Source organism: Colletotrichum abscissum (assembly GCF_030869225.1).
Source record: "Colletotrichum abscissum strain IMI 504890 chromosome Unknown Scaffold_2.1, whole genome shotgun sequence".
Lineage (NCBI taxonomy): Eukaryota > Fungi > Ascomycota > Sordariomycetes > Glomerellales > Glomerellaceae > Colletotrichum > Colletotrichum abscissum.
In genome coordinates this window covers 1210536-1226952 of record NW_026850098.1, presented here as the reverse complement: position 1 = coordinate 1226952, position 16417 = coordinate 1210536, and the positions used below count along the sequence as shown (strand labels likewise).

The 16417-nt window shown below is 53.4% G+C and overlaps 6 protein-coding genes across 6 annotated transcripts; 4 read left to right on the top strand and 2 right to left on the bottom strand.

Annotated features, from left to right (window-relative positions):
• Positions 1 to 4952: 4952 nt before the first annotated feature.
• On the top strand, positions 4953 to 5532 carry CABS01_01093 (uncharacterized protein; the record flags this gene model as incomplete). Its single annotated transcript, XM_060534473.1, has 2 exons — positions 4953 to 5036; positions 5164 to 5532. The coding sequence occupies 2 exons, from the start codon at positions 4953 to 4955 to the stop codon at positions 5530 to 5532; spliced, it is 453 nt and encodes a 150-aa protein (XP_060401551.1).
• A 777-nt stretch (positions 5533 to 6309) lies between these two features.
• Positions 6310 to 6780, top strand: CABS01_01092 (uncharacterized protein; the record flags this gene model as incomplete). The annotated part of the gene is made up of 1 exon (XM_060534472.1): positions 6310 to 6780. One exon carries the CDS (start codon positions 6310 to 6312, stop codon positions 6778 to 6780), a length of 471 nt encoding a protein of 156 aa, XP_060401550.1.
• A 1877-nt stretch (positions 6781 to 8657) lies between these two features.
• CABS01_01091 (uncharacterized protein) lies at positions 8658 to 8996 on the bottom strand (the record flags this gene model as incomplete). The annotated part of the gene is made up of 1 exon (XM_060534471.1): positions 8658 to 8996. One exon carries the CDS (start codon positions 8994 to 8996, stop codon positions 8658 to 8660), a length of 339 nt encoding a protein of 112 aa, XP_060401549.1.
• A 255-nt stretch (positions 8997 to 9251) lies between these two features.
• On the bottom strand, positions 9252 to 9733 carry CABS01_01090 (uncharacterized protein; the record flags this gene model as incomplete). Its single annotated transcript, XM_060534470.1, has 2 exons — positions 9252 to 9332; positions 9479 to 9733. 2 exons carry the CDS (start codon positions 9731 to 9733, stop codon positions 9252 to 9254), a joined length of 336 nt encoding a protein of 111 aa, XP_060401548.1.
• Positions 9734 to 13316: 3583 nt separating this feature from the next.
• CABS01_01089 (uncharacterized protein) lies at positions 13317 to 13880 on the top strand (the record flags this gene model as incomplete). Its single annotated transcript, XM_060534469.1, has 1 exon — positions 13317 to 13880. One exon carries the CDS (start codon positions 13317 to 13319, stop codon positions 13878 to 13880), a length of 564 nt encoding a protein of 187 aa, XP_060401547.1.
• A 1781-nt stretch (positions 13881 to 15661) lies between these two features.
• CABS01_01088 (uncharacterized protein) lies at positions 15662 to 15961 on the top strand (the record flags this gene model as incomplete). Its single annotated transcript, XM_060534468.1, has 2 exons — positions 15662 to 15667; positions 15728 to 15961. 2 exons carry the CDS (start codon positions 15662 to 15664, stop codon positions 15959 to 15961), a joined length of 240 nt encoding a protein of 79 aa, XP_060401546.1.
• Between the last annotated feature and the right edge of the window lie 456 nt (positions 15962 to 16417).

Below are 16417 nucleotides of genomic sequence, written 5' to 3'. Positions count from 1 at the left end.
CCAAGGGGTCTCTTTTCCATCCCTAGCATGAACCAACACGGGTGTATAGTGTTAGCATTGACGACATGATGAACGGCGTAACGGCATCCTGAGCCTCACGACCAAAGCCGTCAGAGCTGCGACGCCGAGGCCCCGGGTGGCCGAGGCTGTTCCAGATCAGCGGGATTCAGCTAACAAGAAGGGTTTCGGGGAGCCAAGTGGAGTTGGGAATGCGATGGCGAACACGACAATGCGAATGCCGAGAGAAATGATCACGCCGCGGACTCGGCCGGTGGTTTTTCTCGCCGGCTACGGATCGGTTGCCGTGTTCGGTAATTTAGTCATCGAGCTTTGTTGAGAGGCTTCACTACTAAGCCACAAGCCTCGGAGCTTCGGAGTTTTCTTGGCAATCGCTTCCATAGACAGATACGGATACGTGATACGTGCAACGAACCATACAACACGGGCCCCCTTTCTTGATGGTGTTCCAGAAGCGAACGATCGAGACTGATAGGATGCGGTCAGGGACAGGCCGAGGGAGCGGTAGGACCACCACTCTAAATCACCGGATGAAAGACGTCTCTTGGCAGTAAACGATGCCATCACCGTTTCTGCTTACGTGTGTGTGTGTGTGCTCTGGGCGACGCGGATGAGAACCCCGGAGCCGATCATCCCCGGTCCCACGCTATTGGCTTGCGACTAAGAGTAGACTTGACATCATTCTTGCGGCGTGCCTACGAGATGCCCCGCTGACCGCTTGTAGAGTCTAGATCTATACTGCACTAACCAGACAACTCTGCAACACCTCGTCGTACTGGTGATGGGCGTGCGTTTGTCTCCAGAGTATAATCCTGGTACACCTGGATCTGGCCAAGACGTGATTCCTCATGTTAAGGGATGGGCATTCGCAAGCGCAACCAACGAAACATGACAGGAACCCCTGAAGCGAGGTCGCAAAAAGGGAGGAATAAGGATACCAAGAAATGCACGAGCAAAGTCAAACATCAGGGCAGATTGGCAGAACCACGATTCTAGGTAGTATGCTATGCATCCCAATGAGTCGAGATTCGATTATCTACAACATGATGACATGCCCTTTCTCCACTCCCACCATCCATTTTTCTGTTATCATCATCCGGCACGGCAACGACTTCCCCGTGAACGATGGCCGTTCCCGCCGCCGGTGGGATCAATGATTTGACGGTGGAGATTACAAGCTACCGTATCCGATGCCATGTGCCGGCACGGGCAACGGCAACGGACACGGGGGGAAGAGAGGAGCGGCCAAGCGGTGCCGTGATCTTGACTCGTGCGAGATTGCGAGACGGTGGGTGGGCGACATTCTGACACTGACAGTGCCGTGGTCCGTGGAGAAAAACCTTGAAGAATTGCGTGGACAGGTGGGAACCGTCAACCGCAATGTGACAGGTTGTCCAATCTATCCGTACGATTTTTTAATTGCGGCAAGTGGAGTTCCCCGGTATGGTTCCGAATAGCATCATCATCCGCGAAGCCAAGACAAGGGGAAAACATGCAGACGCACGACTTGTCTCCGCGGATTTGGACGTACTCCGCACCAGGGATCGTCTTCTCTCTCAACCTCTCAAAGTCTCTCGCTTAACGATTTTGTTGAAACGAGAACGTATCCATCAGCCCACACACGTCAAGGAGTTTGAAAGCCCGCATCTCCAATCCCCACAATCGACGAGATTGCAGTCCAACGTCTTTCTTGAACCGCGGAGAAAAGACATCTTACGATGAGGAGCATGGCCCCAACATCAGACCACCGAGCTGTCAAACGCTGCATGTGCGCGGCGCGGGTACGCTGGGGATGCTGGAGATTTTGCTTGGATCATTCCGTCATGTCCGCTCCGTGGCAGCCGGAGCCGGTTTCTCGCGAGGAAACCTTAGCCCAGGCGCCCCTGGGAGACCACTCATGAAGCGGCTTTCGGGTTGTAAAGGACGACCCCGTGTGTGTGTGTGTGATGGTATTGATGACGATGATGTATCACATCAGACGATTAAGTCGATTCGAGCACATCGTACCAGAAATCCGGAAACGGAATGTGTGATGAGATGGAGATTGGCTTGGTATCAGTGCCCAGACAGATGCACAGATACAGATGTGTACGGGGCAGATGCGCAGACGCAAGGCCAAGAAATTATGATAGGAGCGTTATGAACCGTTGTCTGAAACCAAATGTGCGGCCGTTATAGACAAATTACGGTTGTCAAAATGATATCGAGAACGAGGAAATCAAAAAAGGTATATTCTCGTTATTGCATCTTTTCCTCATCTCGAACGGTGCAATGGGTCAATTGGGTCCGTTATTTCGCATAATAAACGGATCAAGCTGGCCTGAGCTCCGTCATTGATGCCGTTCATCATGTTCGCTACTCGTCAGGCACAAAAACGTCAAGGTGTAGGAAGGAAAGGGTGTGCCGGCAACGTCAGATGGGGGTGTGTAGATGTGCCCAGTCCGTTTTCGACGTGAGACTTGTGGGACGTACGGAGTAGACGGAGGCTGGTTGGTCAATGGCCGCCAACCTTGGGATGGCTGCCCGAGCCGAACGGTGACAGCTTGCTTCCCCTTCCTTTCACTCTGTACGGAGTAGTGTAGGATGCCAATGACGACGACGCTGAGCCGTATGAGCCGGGAGGGATCACTCCTGAGCATGTATTGCATCTCGTCGCTAGAGATGCAGCGGTAGGCGAAAGCCACGATAACCACATCATCTGCAGACTGCAAGCCACCGTGATAGACGTGAAGCTACGGTACCTTCTGTCCGGGGGTTCCGTCCTACCCTCGTCCGCACCGTTCTTCCGGCCCCTTCTCCCTGCCGTCAATCTTCCGTCTCAAGGCCACGTCCGAAGCCACGCAACAAACACAAAGTGAACGGCGCAGCCGGCATATGCGAGACCCGGATCTACCTACCTTATGCACCGGGGGTTGCTTACCCTTGGTGGCGGTGGTTGTTTGGCAGGACTGCAGGACTCACCGGAACAGCCTCGATTCCTGTATGCAAGCCCTTGCCGGGGAAAAAGCAGTAGTTTGTTTCTTCGCACAGCCTCAATGTCTCCCTGCCCGACTGTACGAATGCTCAGTACGAGGAGCCCTGCGTGTCTTGGATTTCTCCGTTCAACTCAGAAGAGAACAGGGTGGTGAGCAGGGGAGGGTCTTACTGGGCCTCACTTTTGACCTGCAAAAGAACCCAATTGTCTCGCAAGAAGGGAACACCTAACCCAACAAACTCGTAGTCGGCCTGGAATCAAAGAGGGACCCTGGACTTATGGAGAAGGGGCATCACCGTCCTCTGCAATTTGCATTTCCAGTGACACCAGATAACCACAAACAAGCTCTTTACCGGGTGTCTACCCTCTCGTATGCAATTGAACCTTCAATTCAAGTTCATAGCTCGTTGCTCCGTAAAAGAACGACCAGGTATGTAGAACAGGGCTGGCAGGAGAGGCTATCGGTATCTCAGCTGCTCAGCACCCCCGACTCAGCTGGTATGGTTATCAAACCAATTCTTTTCCCCACATGATCCGAACACGCCCGTATCCAGTGCATTTTTACGATGATCATTTCCCTCCTCTGCCAGAGTTTGAACGTTATCTTGCGGAAATCTCACCCCCAAGGGGCCCCAAATATTGATCAGGGGTTCTTCTTCTGTCGCACAGCTTGGCACATATTTGCACTCAACCTCCAAGGCGAGAAAAAAGATGATGGGGCGCGCAGGAAGGAAACATGAGAAGTGAGGCTCCGGCAAGTCGGAACGAACCTCAATCTGCACGCCTTGACGAAGAGTTCCAAGGAAACCCCATATGGTGGCCCCCTCCTCCTCGGAATGGCCCCAAAATTAGCAACACCAGATGCAAGCAATCATGTAATATCCATACGAAGCTCCTCACATATCACCAACAATCCATTTCTACGGAGTACTTCGCTTGCTCTCGCTGCAGCACAGGCCAGGACCCCGAATAAATCTCGTAAGCTGGGGTCCTGCGGCCTGCCAGACTTTCGCTCCCTTAGTGTCGATCGTTTGTGCCCATCTATCTCAAACCAGGACAGAATCCCCGTCTCCAGAATTTAGAGCCGAGTCAAGAAACTCTAGTCTATTACCGCACTCTTTCAATGTGGGTGATGGTCGCATTCTATCTTGGTCGTATCATGCTGCCGCGCAAGTACGACTCGCCGAACCGTGCTTTTTTGAGCCCTCGCTCTCTCATTTCCAGATGCCACTCAACCCCACCATTCTCTCTGTCAGCCCCAATTCCATCGACACCTCACAGATTGTGAAGCTCTCAATCCGTACGAACGGAACCACGGATAATAAGTTGTAACAGTCCCTTGCCCGCCTTGTCTCCAGCCTCCCCCGCCAAAGAAGGAGCCCTATCTGCCGAATAAATCACGCTGGCGGCTGATCGAGGCGAACGGGAGGAGGCTTGGGACATGGTGATGTTCGCCATACGAAACGTACCCCCATCTTCTCGATCGACGGAATCCTGTCCTGTCTGCCAACTTCCAAGTCCTTAGTCTCAGAACTACGAGGCCTCCCTCTTTGCAAAGCTGCCCTCTTGTCGTCCGTTTGCAGACAATTCGTCTGCCGTACCGAGTAGCAACCATCACCATGCTCCCACTTCGCGCGCAACCCTACTCCATGTCGAGCTGAGAAAAATCGTCCTACGGTTTACCAGTCCCGGAGCTGGAGACAACCTTGTGAGACGGGGTGATAATCACACCTTACGGAGCTGACCGTCCTGCCATGACCATCATACATGGAGGCGATGGTAGGGGCGTCACTCTTCTTTCCCCACGAAAGCTGCAACCAAGACCCCTTCTTCGGTACTATAGCCGCATACACGTCGTTATCATAAGAGGCTCCCCTTTATCATAGCCGGCGTCTGTTAATGGGGGGGAGGCGGTTGAGACGAGCGAGAGATACCGCGCTCGCGCGGCTCAAGGGGAGCCATGGGAGGGGGAGCCATGGCCCTGACGCCGGAATTCGGCGAGACGAGCGTGGACGATCTACGAATGCCACACTACGACACCGTGGTCAACCCTCAAGTCTGAGCTTCCGCGGACATGGACTATCAAACGCCCAGCTCCTCATTCCTTCGTGAGCTCGTCCCCGTCGGAGTAGTCGCAGCCCCAATCCGTGCCTCCATGTCGACATCCGCAGTTCATCCACCCTTTGACACTCTTCCCAGCTCCATCCCAGCTGCGGCGTCCCGCGTACGACCCAAAAGAAGAGAGAAAAAGGCCAACAACCTGCGCGGTAGATCTTCTCGTGTCATGTCACACCCCAAGAGCCATGATTATCGTTGCTCTCGCTGCGCTCTTCCTGACCTTGCCCATGTCCGCCTTCCTCCTTCGCGCCGGCGCCAGCGCGGTTTCTGATACATTTTACATGCTAAGCGAAGGCCCATACCTCGATGTCACGGACATGCGCGAGGCCATTCAAGAGGAGGGGGGGGGGGGGGGGCTGAGAGGTTGTGATCTGCGTCTGCGCTGTGCGTGCGCAGGATGCGAGCGCGGCTCCACGGTTTGATTGTATGGACTGGTTTCGCGCTACTCTATTCGTCCATATTGCAGAAAAAGTCGGTGATTGATGGCTTTGGTGGTAGTTTACCTGGCCTGCCATCCGGTCTCATGCAGATGGTCTTTGCATCTTTTTCACAGCCACAGTCAACTCGAACTGTCCACATGCATAGATGTACGTTAAGTCAAGAGGTGGTGGTAAGCAACATCAACGCCCCAAAGCAGAATAAACCGTTCGCCGTAACGGGATACCCTCCTGCACCTTGGCACACCATCTCCCCCAAAGGCCGTCCTCTTCCCAAAAGAGTTTCGCAAGGTTACCGATTCGTTGATAATCAGGGACCGAACGCTTCTAGAGTCGTCAAAGTTCCTGTTTTCCGTGCAGATGTTTGCAGATCGCTTCCCCCTCCAGTGTTGAAATCATGAAATGTAAAGATTGCACACACGCCAAACGCGAACCGGACGGTAGGGACCGGAGGCGGGCTGCACTTCGCCTCTCATCCCCCACACCCCAGATGCGAGATGCGGGCAATATTTAGAAACACGTACGCTACGAGAAGGACTGGAATGCGGGCCTCGGGGCCCTGAGTGAAGTCGCTGTAACGTAACGTGACACCGAGCTGAAATCGTTGTATTGGTATCGAACAGCATAATGACACAATTGCATCATCAATAGTATGTAGTTACGCTATCTGAGCAAGACACGCAATAATACTCATTTTCGCAGGGTGATGCTCCGTTGACCTTTACGAAATGAACTGCTGAGACTGGTAGCCGCGGGACGTTGATGGTCCGCGGAAGCGAGAGACAGGAAATCCAAGACTTGGCCGAGAGAGCGAACGACACGGATTTGTCCGGAGACCAACGAAACATTTCGTCTCAGCTTTTTTCTGTGTGTCTCTGTCTGTGTGTCCCCTCCGCGGCTCTACCTCTTTCTCCCTCCGTCGCGGGCCAACAACCTCTCCTAGATCCGGACTCGACTCCGATCGCAGACAACTTGACACAACAGCAGGCAGTCCGCTCTTCGAGCACCGCTCTTCATCAGGCGCGTGTTTCGGAGGAGGGCGAGGGAGAGAGGTACGGACTACGGCCGACAGGCTTCACCCTGATGCTGAATTTTTTTCTCGCACTTTTCTTAACCTTTTTGCTTTCTTTGGGTGGTTCGCCCGTGGGACCGACGGGATGCTGTGGAAAAAGTACGGATACTTTACGCTTCTTTTTCTTCTGCGTCGTTCGCCAAGCTTTGGTCTTTATCTAGGATACTTTTTTTTTTCGCATGGACTGATTCCAAAAAAGTCCGTCCCACGGGATACGGAATGTCTGGTCTGAAAATGGCCGTATCGGCCGGCCGGCCGGCGGGCGAGTGGGCGGGCGGTTCGGTCGGTTCAGTCTTTTACCGCTAGGCGCTTGAAGCCCTTTTCGTAGACATAAGTTTCGTCCACGGTCCAACACGGGGCGGACGAGGTTTTGCCAAGATTGCGAGGTTTATCGCGAGAGAGATTAGCAGACTATCTTATGGAGTACTCCGTATCCGTACATCGATTTCGTCGAGGCCCCATCAACAACAAATCCCCGGAACTTTTCCGATTTTCTGTTGTTTGCTTCGGGCGTAATCGAGCCATGGGGCCCAATGCATTGACACCACAAAGCTTGGCAGGGTTGTGAGGGCTCGGGAATGAGATCTTGAGCCTGTCTGGCCCAAAGATACCATCACGGTAATGATGAGCAAATGATTTTTTCACAATTTAGAAAGAGGCCAAAGAGCTTGCGAATTGCTTCATTTGATTGTTCTTGATATGTTTCATAACATTTCTGTAAAAGAGTCTGGTATCCGCCTGCTGAAAATGCTAAATCCCCGTTTTTTCTTTTCGCCAAATGATGCCCCAAGGGTATTGTAGTAGTATCCTGTACACTTTCCTCCTCGTATCTTTTTCCCATGGTAAAAACAATTCCGCTAATGATGCTATTCCAATTCCGCGCTCATCAAAAAATCCCCAAAAAGAGCCCACTCGCCCTAGCCCCGCAAGGACAGACTGCGGCATCGAAAAAAGAAGTCAAGAAAAAATAAATTGGTAGCAAACAGAAATATTGCCTTTCCCCATGCGCGACGACGTCAGAGGCGCCCACCAAGCAGGGACGGAGTCGACTGCGGAGAGGGGAATGGTCGTGATTGGGCGGGATTGAGAAAAGCGCGCCCACCAAAGGGCAGAGAGAGGCGTGCCCCTCACGAGGACCCCTATGATTCTCCAATGACGTCCGCATCGTCGACTCGTGTTCCACTCCCTCTGTGGAATGGACTGGTTTGTGTATGTTTTCCCCCTAACCACGCAAAGCGCGCTAAAGTTGGTGGTGCATCTGCAGTCGCGAACAGCAAGCGCCAACCGACTATATTCCAGGGTTTCGGGGTAGAAGCATCATCATGCACAATGATGTCTTTTCCCCTTTGATAGGGGAGTTGAGAGAGGGGAGACCCTGAAGTGACAAAAAGTCGCTATAGCAAGCGCCGGCAATTGAACCAGCGGAACGAAGCCAAAGGGTCGAAAGAGAAAAAGATAAGCCGTGGCTTCTTCTTCCCTTTCGGACCCACATTCTCCTCGTATCCGAGACGAACGAGAAAGGGACCTTTTTCGCTCTCAGGCACCGAAAAAGAGAAGCAAAGCGGAAGCCGAGGCAGGCGCAGCGGCCTGTGCGTTGGAGGTGGGCGGAAGACCGCAAACAGCGCACAAGAAAGGTACATGAAACTGTTGCCTGTTCGCCCAGCGTTGCCGAGTCTTTTTTTTCTTGCGCGTTGCAAGTGAGAGAATGTGGGGTGACCCATGCGCCAATAGCCGGTTGCGGAAGTGCCAAGGCCCCAGTGTCAGCCAATCCCGCGCCCCGAAGGGTGGGAAAGTGGAGACACGGGGCATCGTGCAGCCAATGGGAGAGGCCGGGCTGTGAGATGACTAACCCTGAGACCTTTTGCTGGTGCAGGTGCATCCCTCCGTCCATGTGGTCGGAAGAACTGTAGAAGGGAAAAAAGCCAAGATGCGTGGAAGAAAGGCGTTCGATAAAATAAGTTCCTGACCGGACTCAGCCACTGGGTCGGGCGAGAAGGTATCCATAAACATCGTAGCTGTCAATTCGGGTCAGATCATGTCAGACCCGGTTGAATGATTGACAGCTGGTGAGATGTGGATACCGGGAGACCCCGTCGGCGCCGACTCGGCACGGCTGTCGACAACTGTGGAAAACGGATGTTGAACGACAAGTTGTGTGCGAGTGCATGTGCTTGTTGTGCCGTGTTGACATCTTTCTGACGTTGCGTGGCATTGGATAATGCTGCTGTAGCAATGTGCCGTCGTTCATGTCCATTGGAGGGCTTGTGTGGGTTGTTTCAACCTCGACGGGGTGACCATGTGACTGAGTCGAGGCCAGGTCGAGAGAAGAATCCAAAGGAGAGTGGACCCACTTTGTCCAAGTGCACGGTGCATACATTTCGATGCTCTCTTCTCAGTCCGTGAGAATAGAATTGAAGATGAAGAGAAGAAGAAAAAAAATGTCCATCAGACCGCGGAGTTGATTGGCAACTCAGACGCGGTCTGGGGAATCGCCGACCTGTAGTGCTGATCCTTGGTGAAGGAATGAGGTCTCCCTCTCAGGGTGACATAGTCAGTCAGACATGACTGTGTCCGTCGGGTCCCTGGACGACTGAGTAAGATCCCCAGGTCGTAACCGAGCCGAGCTATGTGCTCAAGCTGTGGTGCCTGGCGTAGAGTTGTCCTTCGCATGGTGGTGTACCTCAGTCATGTTGAGGAGGTTGGCCATCGTCGGCTGTCATTGGAGTAGTGTCCATGGGAGTTGCAGACTAGGTTTTGCTGCAGTTGGTTGGAATAAAGAAGATGGTGCCGGCTCGTCGTATACTGATCCGTCACCCCCAAGTTACATCCCGACCTATGGGCCACTCATTTGTAGCCGACCATCTTGGCGCAGCGTTCGCAGTAGTAGAGGTTGTGAGCGATGCGGACCATTCCCGTTGAGCTGGAGTCGTCGGTGGAGGTGGCCTCGACGGACCTCGCGCAGCGCAGGCAGCGAAGGACCTCGACGGAGGCCACGGGCCTGGAGATGGAGTCCATGCTGTGTCTGTAGGATGAGGATGCTGAGGAGAGGTCGGAGTCGGAGGATGAGGAGGAGCTGTAGTGGATCTGGGAGGGGCGCGAGCTCGTCGAAGGCATGGTGGTGGTTGTTGGTGTTGTTGTTCTATGGTATCGTAGTAGTTATCCCTGTTGGTGGTGGTGGTGGTGGTGTTGGTGGTAGTGCTGATGTTGGTTTGCCTTTGGTATAGTATTCCAAGTCGTTGTATGTTGGAAGTTGGAGTTGTATTGCAAGTGCAAAAGTTGGTGTAGAAAGTGAGGTCCCGAGATGTGGGCGTGGGAAGGCTTGATGATATATAATGAAGAGTAACTGTGGGAGGACGAGCAGTGTGGTGTCCAAGGGGGGGTGTGAGCGGCAGGGGTGAGGGGTTAAGAAAAGAAATAAGGAGGGTAAAAGCGAACACCAGGGTGTAATCTGTGAGTCTGGCAGGGGGGTGGGTGTGTGTGAAGGCCCTCGGGAGGAGAGGGGTGTGCGAGTGTGTGTGCTTGTGAGTGAGTGTGTGTGTGGGATCGACGAGAGAACGGATGGTGATGGCAGGCTCAGCGTAATAATGCAAGCTTGCTTGGAAATGTGCAAGGCGCGACGGCCTATGGAACTGTCGGCAAGAAGGGAGACGGCCAACGGTCACTCGCTCACACTCCGTTGTCCGACAGAGCCGGGCTTGTGCAGCTTGTGCTCGGAGCAGTGAGTGGTGGGTGATGCCGCCCAGCACGACAAGAAGTCAGAAGGGCAAGGGGGAACTGGTGGTCGTTCGAGGAGAGAGAAGGGGCGTGTGAAGCCAAGCCCCAGCCAAGCCGAGGGAGAGAGACTGTGAGAGATTGTGAGAGAGAGGAGAGCGAGGAAGAACGGAGAACGGAGAGTGAGAGTGAGAGAGAGGGCGTGACGGTGTTCTGCTGGGTGGATGCGAGATGGTGTGGGTGAACCGTCAAAGTGACGGTTCGATGACTGGCGAGACGGTCGATGCCGATTTGGAGACGACGTGGTGATTACGGATGGGCGTAAGTCCCGTAAAGGGCCCGCGTCAGCGTTTGCTTGGTTGAATAAGACTGGGGTGTGGGGTTAGTGCCATTCGTAACGGATGCGGACGATGCATATGCACTATATGCGACAAAAGGTGATAACGGAACGGATGGAGAGTCTTACGGAAATATTCGTTCCAACGGGGTGCCGTCCGTCCCACGGAGGAGGGGCGTGTACAGCTGAACGGCAAACGCAAACGCAAACTGGAGTCCTGGACTGGGGGTTGTCGTTCGATTGGGCAGATATCGGGAGAGCGTTGCCTGCAATATCTGAGTCGTAATACCTAGCTTCCCGTCTTTCTTCCTTTGGGCAGTGCTGAGGCCGAAATGCGTGGTTTGTAACTCGACAAGCCCTAGGGTACGGAGTAGTGTGACTCTCTTTTTTTCTTTCTGTCTTTCTGTTTGAGACCTGCCTGGATGAGATGTATTGGTGAATTGAGGCCTGCTCGCTCGCTTCGCACGGCGTAAGCGCCGGTAACTGGAACCCTCGGGGATTTTTATTCCTTTCGCTAGGCGGTGTTGATTCAATGTGGGTTTTCGATGACTTGTCAAATTGAACCCTTTCTTGTTGATCAGGTAACAAAACGACAACACGTCGGTGACTGGGCGGTATGACTCTTCCAGACCGGTGGATAGAGTTTCAATGTAAATGAACAACGAACCAGTCGAAGGTAAAAAATTGTCTGCTCAAAGACTTTTTTGTGTCAAAGGAAGAAGCGAAAGTGTTTGTTTACCGGTGAAGACAAACATTCAAGGGGTTGCGTCTTCCTTCGCGGCACGGAGATTGATGGGGAACGTCGGCACTTTTAACACATCTCGCATGGGATGGGTCGGAAAGATGGAGCTCTGAAATTCAGGGTCCAAACCAAAGGAGAATTAAAAACAGAAGAAAAAGTGATTGATCAGACTTCTAGACCTCACTCCTGCTCCATCGTTTCCCGAATGCGCCCTCCCTGGATGTTACTATTTTCCCATGTTGCGTTGCGCATATCTGGGTCCCGCGTTGGCATGTTTGTGCTTGATCGAAAGGACGACGAATGTCCTACCATCGTCGATGCTATCACCCGCGGGCCCCTAAGTTCTAACAGCCTCCCCCCTCTTTCTAAGCCTCCCGGGCGATACCAGGCAGGGCAGGTCATCAGTCCGAGACGCTGGTCGAGAGGTGGCTTTGATTGCGCATCTCGATTACAGGACGGGTTGTGGAGGGTGTGGCGGAGAAGCGACATCAAACGGCGGGGGAAGCTATGAACCCGTAGCGCCGAGTGTCAGTACGGATAGAGCAACGTGGTGTGGATTTGTGCGTGTGTGTATGTGTGTCCGTTCATCCTTAGGTTCTCGCCAAAAGGCTGATCCTGACTGTTTGATGGGTGGTCATGAACTTGAAGCCAGCTGTATTACGTGGAAATGTCGGCGTCTCATGGGGCGGCCGCGCGGAGCCCGTGGATTGTGCGTGATAGGGTGGGCGGTATACACGTTCGCATTCACACTCTCACTCTTACACACACACATCGACGGACTTGGCTTGAATCACGGGAGGTGGAGGTTGTCAATGGTGGGTATGAAGGAATAGGAGTCTACTGTGTACGTTGGAGATTTGGCAAAAGTAGCGCAAGGTTTCATGTTTCGAGATGCCGCCCGTCCCCAGCCCAATGGAGATTCTCTCAATGTTCCTGAAGGGGGCGTCTTGATCAAAATCTCCGAGCCACCGATGAATACCACCCATCATCAGGCCACCTCAACGCTCAATCGCCGTTTTCGACACATCCTCAGCTGTGCTGTCCCAGCTGAATATCAGGGGACCTAACGATCAAAAGAGCCAAGTCCCAACGACGGGGGCCACCCCAGATCGACAAAACGGAGCCCCGAACCGTGGAGCACTGGAGCGGCGTTGGAACACTACCGTCTCGTTCCTTCTGGAGCCTTCAACAACCCTTTGATTTTGGAAAATAATCCGCATTTTCGTTTGGCTCAGACTCGCAGAGGCAGCCCGCAAGTCCCTCTCTACGGTTTTGGATTGATAATTCGCTCGTGGCAGCCGTCGTGCTAGATGCTAATGTTGCATGATCCTCACGGGAAGCCGTTGTAAATCTCCCTCTCCCTTGCGTATGTAATTTACGCCATCACTGCCGTTTTCCAACTAAGTGGGGACTCAGGCACCTCTCAAGGCTCCTCCATCTCTCTCAACGACGCGCCATGGCGCACAGTCTGATGCGTTGCCTTTGCGCCTCGTTCTCTTTGGCTTGGGCTTGGCCCTGGGTGATAAGATAGACATGGCATGCTTGCTCTGCTGAGAGCGAGCGAGCCCGTCGAAAGCGAAGAGGGCAAAAAAGGGCATCCACTTGGCGGGAACGTCCTCAAACTTACATAGAGGGGCCTTAGGGCGGGCGGAGGGCCCGAACCATGCGATTTCCGCGTAAGGAATTGCATGTTGTCGCAAACAAAAGCCCACCGAGAGAGCGCCATTTAGTACCTATTCTCTTTTTTTTTGCTCCAAAGGGTCCTCAAGGCGGTCCTTGCGGCCCCTTCTGACTCTTAGCTGGTGATCAATATTGCCTGGGTCTATCCCTTCCCCGGAGCATGGGGTTTTCTCTACGGACCCAGGGTGCGGTGCTGTGTTTTGCTGCGGTCCAAAGATTAGTTCGAGATGCTGTTGCTGCCTCTCTGTTTCCCTCGCATGTGCACTTCCCATCCTCTACTTTACGGCTTCGGATTCGTGCTCGACTCCTCCATCCTTGTCAGCCTACAAAGTACTATACTTGCTTACCTCGTGCGCCCCCCCGTGCCCCCCTCTTCCCGAGGGCTGTGTATGTCAAAAAGGTGTCAGCCTGAAGTTCGGGGTCCAAGTTGCCCGTTCGAATCCATATCCCGGCGTCCCGGAGGGGGGGGGGGGGGGCGCAAGACCACTCGGCGACCAGCCCCAACGCTCAACGGCATCAACGGCACCAACGGGGACGGCACCACAACGGAGCCAACGGCCACTCCTAATTGGCGTTTCTGCGTCCCGTTTTTGGTCGGCGGGATCCGGGGTCGAGAGGAATTTGTTTGGCGTATACAGCCTCTTTACGTGAGAATTGGGCCCTTCCCGGCGGAGGTATGGGCGAACAATGCATATCACGGGAGAACGCGACAACCCAAATATAGTCAGTATGGAGAATTCTTCAGAGATATTGAAGAGTATGCGTATGCTTCTGTGTTGTGTGAAACGTGATGGGCTGATTGGTTGTTCCACTCAAATTTGCTTTTGCTTGGGGGGAGAGCTATTTTCTGCCCGTTTTGTTTGTTTCTGTTACTATTCCTAACCTTTGAGTATCACAGGTAAAGCTCGTGCTATTGAAACTGCAATACTTTGCTGGAAGGTTGAAAATTTGTTTATTTGGAGAATACGAGTCAAAGAGAAACACTTTTTCTCGATCAATGTGGAAAAAACTTAACCGCCGTTGCGGGTGCACGACAAAGGGCTGTTGTTGGATGCAATCAACCCCCATCATGAGCAAAAAAGCAACGCGGCGGTGGTTCTCTCTTTTTTTTGCGACGGGGGAGCCTTACGAGCCTACGGCGCGGGCATTGATGGGATTCCGCCGAGATGATTTCCGCAGCGTTCGGGGAGATGTTTGACCAATAAGCCCGCTCGCGCACACACGAACTCAAAGTAAGGGGGAGACACTGGGCAACTCTATTTTGCTGGCCAAGAAAAGCCCGCAAAAGGATGTCGCGGTGTCAAGAGTCTAGACCTTCTCTTGAGACTTCTGTTGACCAGGCAGAGCGGGCTCACGGAGGCAGTGAGACGGAGGGTGATAGACTCTCAGTTTCTGGCTCTCTCCATCCGCAGTGTCACTTGACTTGGTGAGACGATGAGCCCTGTCCTGTCCTTTTTGACATTGTCACACGATCACGGGCTTTTGCAATTTGCCCTTTGCGCGCAAAAGTGTATGTGTGCGTGGCTCCTACCTCTGTTCAGACTTCCCGCCATGGCATTTTCAATTTCCAATCCATCCCCCTTCTCCTGTCAAAGCTTCGCAGTTCCCGTTAGATGCCAAAGTCTATTTACCCCTCTGTAGAGTCACAGAAGCTCTTAGCAATTCATCCTTCCTTGGTAATCTTTCTCTCCGTTTCTCAGACCACTTTTACCTTTCTGTGACCAAAAATTATTAATCTTGGCTCTCCAAGACTTACCATCTCTGTGTACGCGACTAGACAGCCGCATCCAGATACACGCCACGCAACTTTGAGACGGCAGCTGCCTCCTCCAAGACCTTTGCCAGCCATATGCTACCGTCAGTCGATGATTGGTCAATGCCATCCACTGTCTTGGCTCCCTCCTTTGCCTCCTCTTTCCCCTTATCTTCACACCTCTATCCGTTTTGCGTTAAGCCGAGGGGGCGTGTGTGATCCGTAGCGTATGGATGAATGCCGTTTACCCCGTTCGAGAGAGCCTCTCCCCGCTCTCATCTCCCGTCTATGCAGATAACAGCAACAAGAGACGGAGAGGTCCCCCCTCCCAGCTCCAAATCCCCACGGTCCACAACCGACGAGACGGCAGCACCGACATAACCACATGGGCGTTAGTTACTGAGAGACAAAATTGTGCCTGAAAGGGGCTAGACTCGATGACACGCGCAAACTCTCGATTCCTTGGGCTGCGCGCCAAGACACATACCCTGTCGATCTCCCAGCCTTTTTTTCGATCCTTAGCCCAAGGGTCCCCGTTTTCTTCAGCTTAGGTCTCACGGTCTGGTCTGGTCTTGGAGGACCTTTTTGCAGTGGGGAACCCAAGACGGTTCGGTATCACCGTAATTGCTCTGAGCCCATTTTCCATCCGCCAGCACGCACGCCGTCCCAACTCCCAGCTCTACCAGGGCGGGCCCTTTTCCTTTTGGCTACTGTCACTGTTTCTGTCAAGACCACAAGACTTGGTTTAACTTCTGTAGGGCAGACGCTAGTTGAAGGTGTAGGGCGTTGAACGTGGAGGGCACTTAAGTAGGCACTCGTATGCGAGTAAAGGGTATCTCGCGTCTTCGCTTCTTCACTTTTTGATAGGAGCTAAGACTTCCCAAGCCCCAAGACACGCAGCGCTTGCCGGAAGCCATTTCCCTCCAGCTCGGCGTCCAGCATCTTCAGAGCAGGGTACTTGGCGCTTTCCTTTGCACAACTATGCACTATGCGCGCGACACCGTTGCTAGGGAATGTGTCCACAATGCCTACAGTAAACATCGAGAGTTCATCCTCATCGGCCGTCTTGCATGGGCATCGTCCGTCGGAAGGAAATACGGTGCGACGCTGCCGAGATGATACCCCATCCCTCCGAGCTTTGTCCCGCTGCTCAACCTAAGCGAACCCCCTCTTCTGTACGGAGACGAGAAGGGGTGATGGATGGATGGAGAAGGATGAAGAGGAGGTTGGCGTATCGTAGTTCGAAACCCATCGTCTCACTGAATGCTAAATCGTTGCAAAACAGCCAAAATGCCATGCAAGACCACGCAAGCCTCGCGTGTGCCAAACCCCATGCCATGCCATGTAACTGCCTCAACTCTCACACAATCCCGCACCACTCCAGAGACGGGCACCACGCAAAAGCCCGCATATCCTCACCAATGGAGCGCCCGTGACTCTGGCTGCAGCAGCCCGCGTGCCCGCACCGCTCGCCCAGGGCGAAAGAGAGAGCGCCTCTTGGAGTTGCGCGTACGTTACTCACGTCCGAGGCTGGGTTCGCTTGGCTGCCTGCCCTGAGTCTTGTCCTTGTGGTGC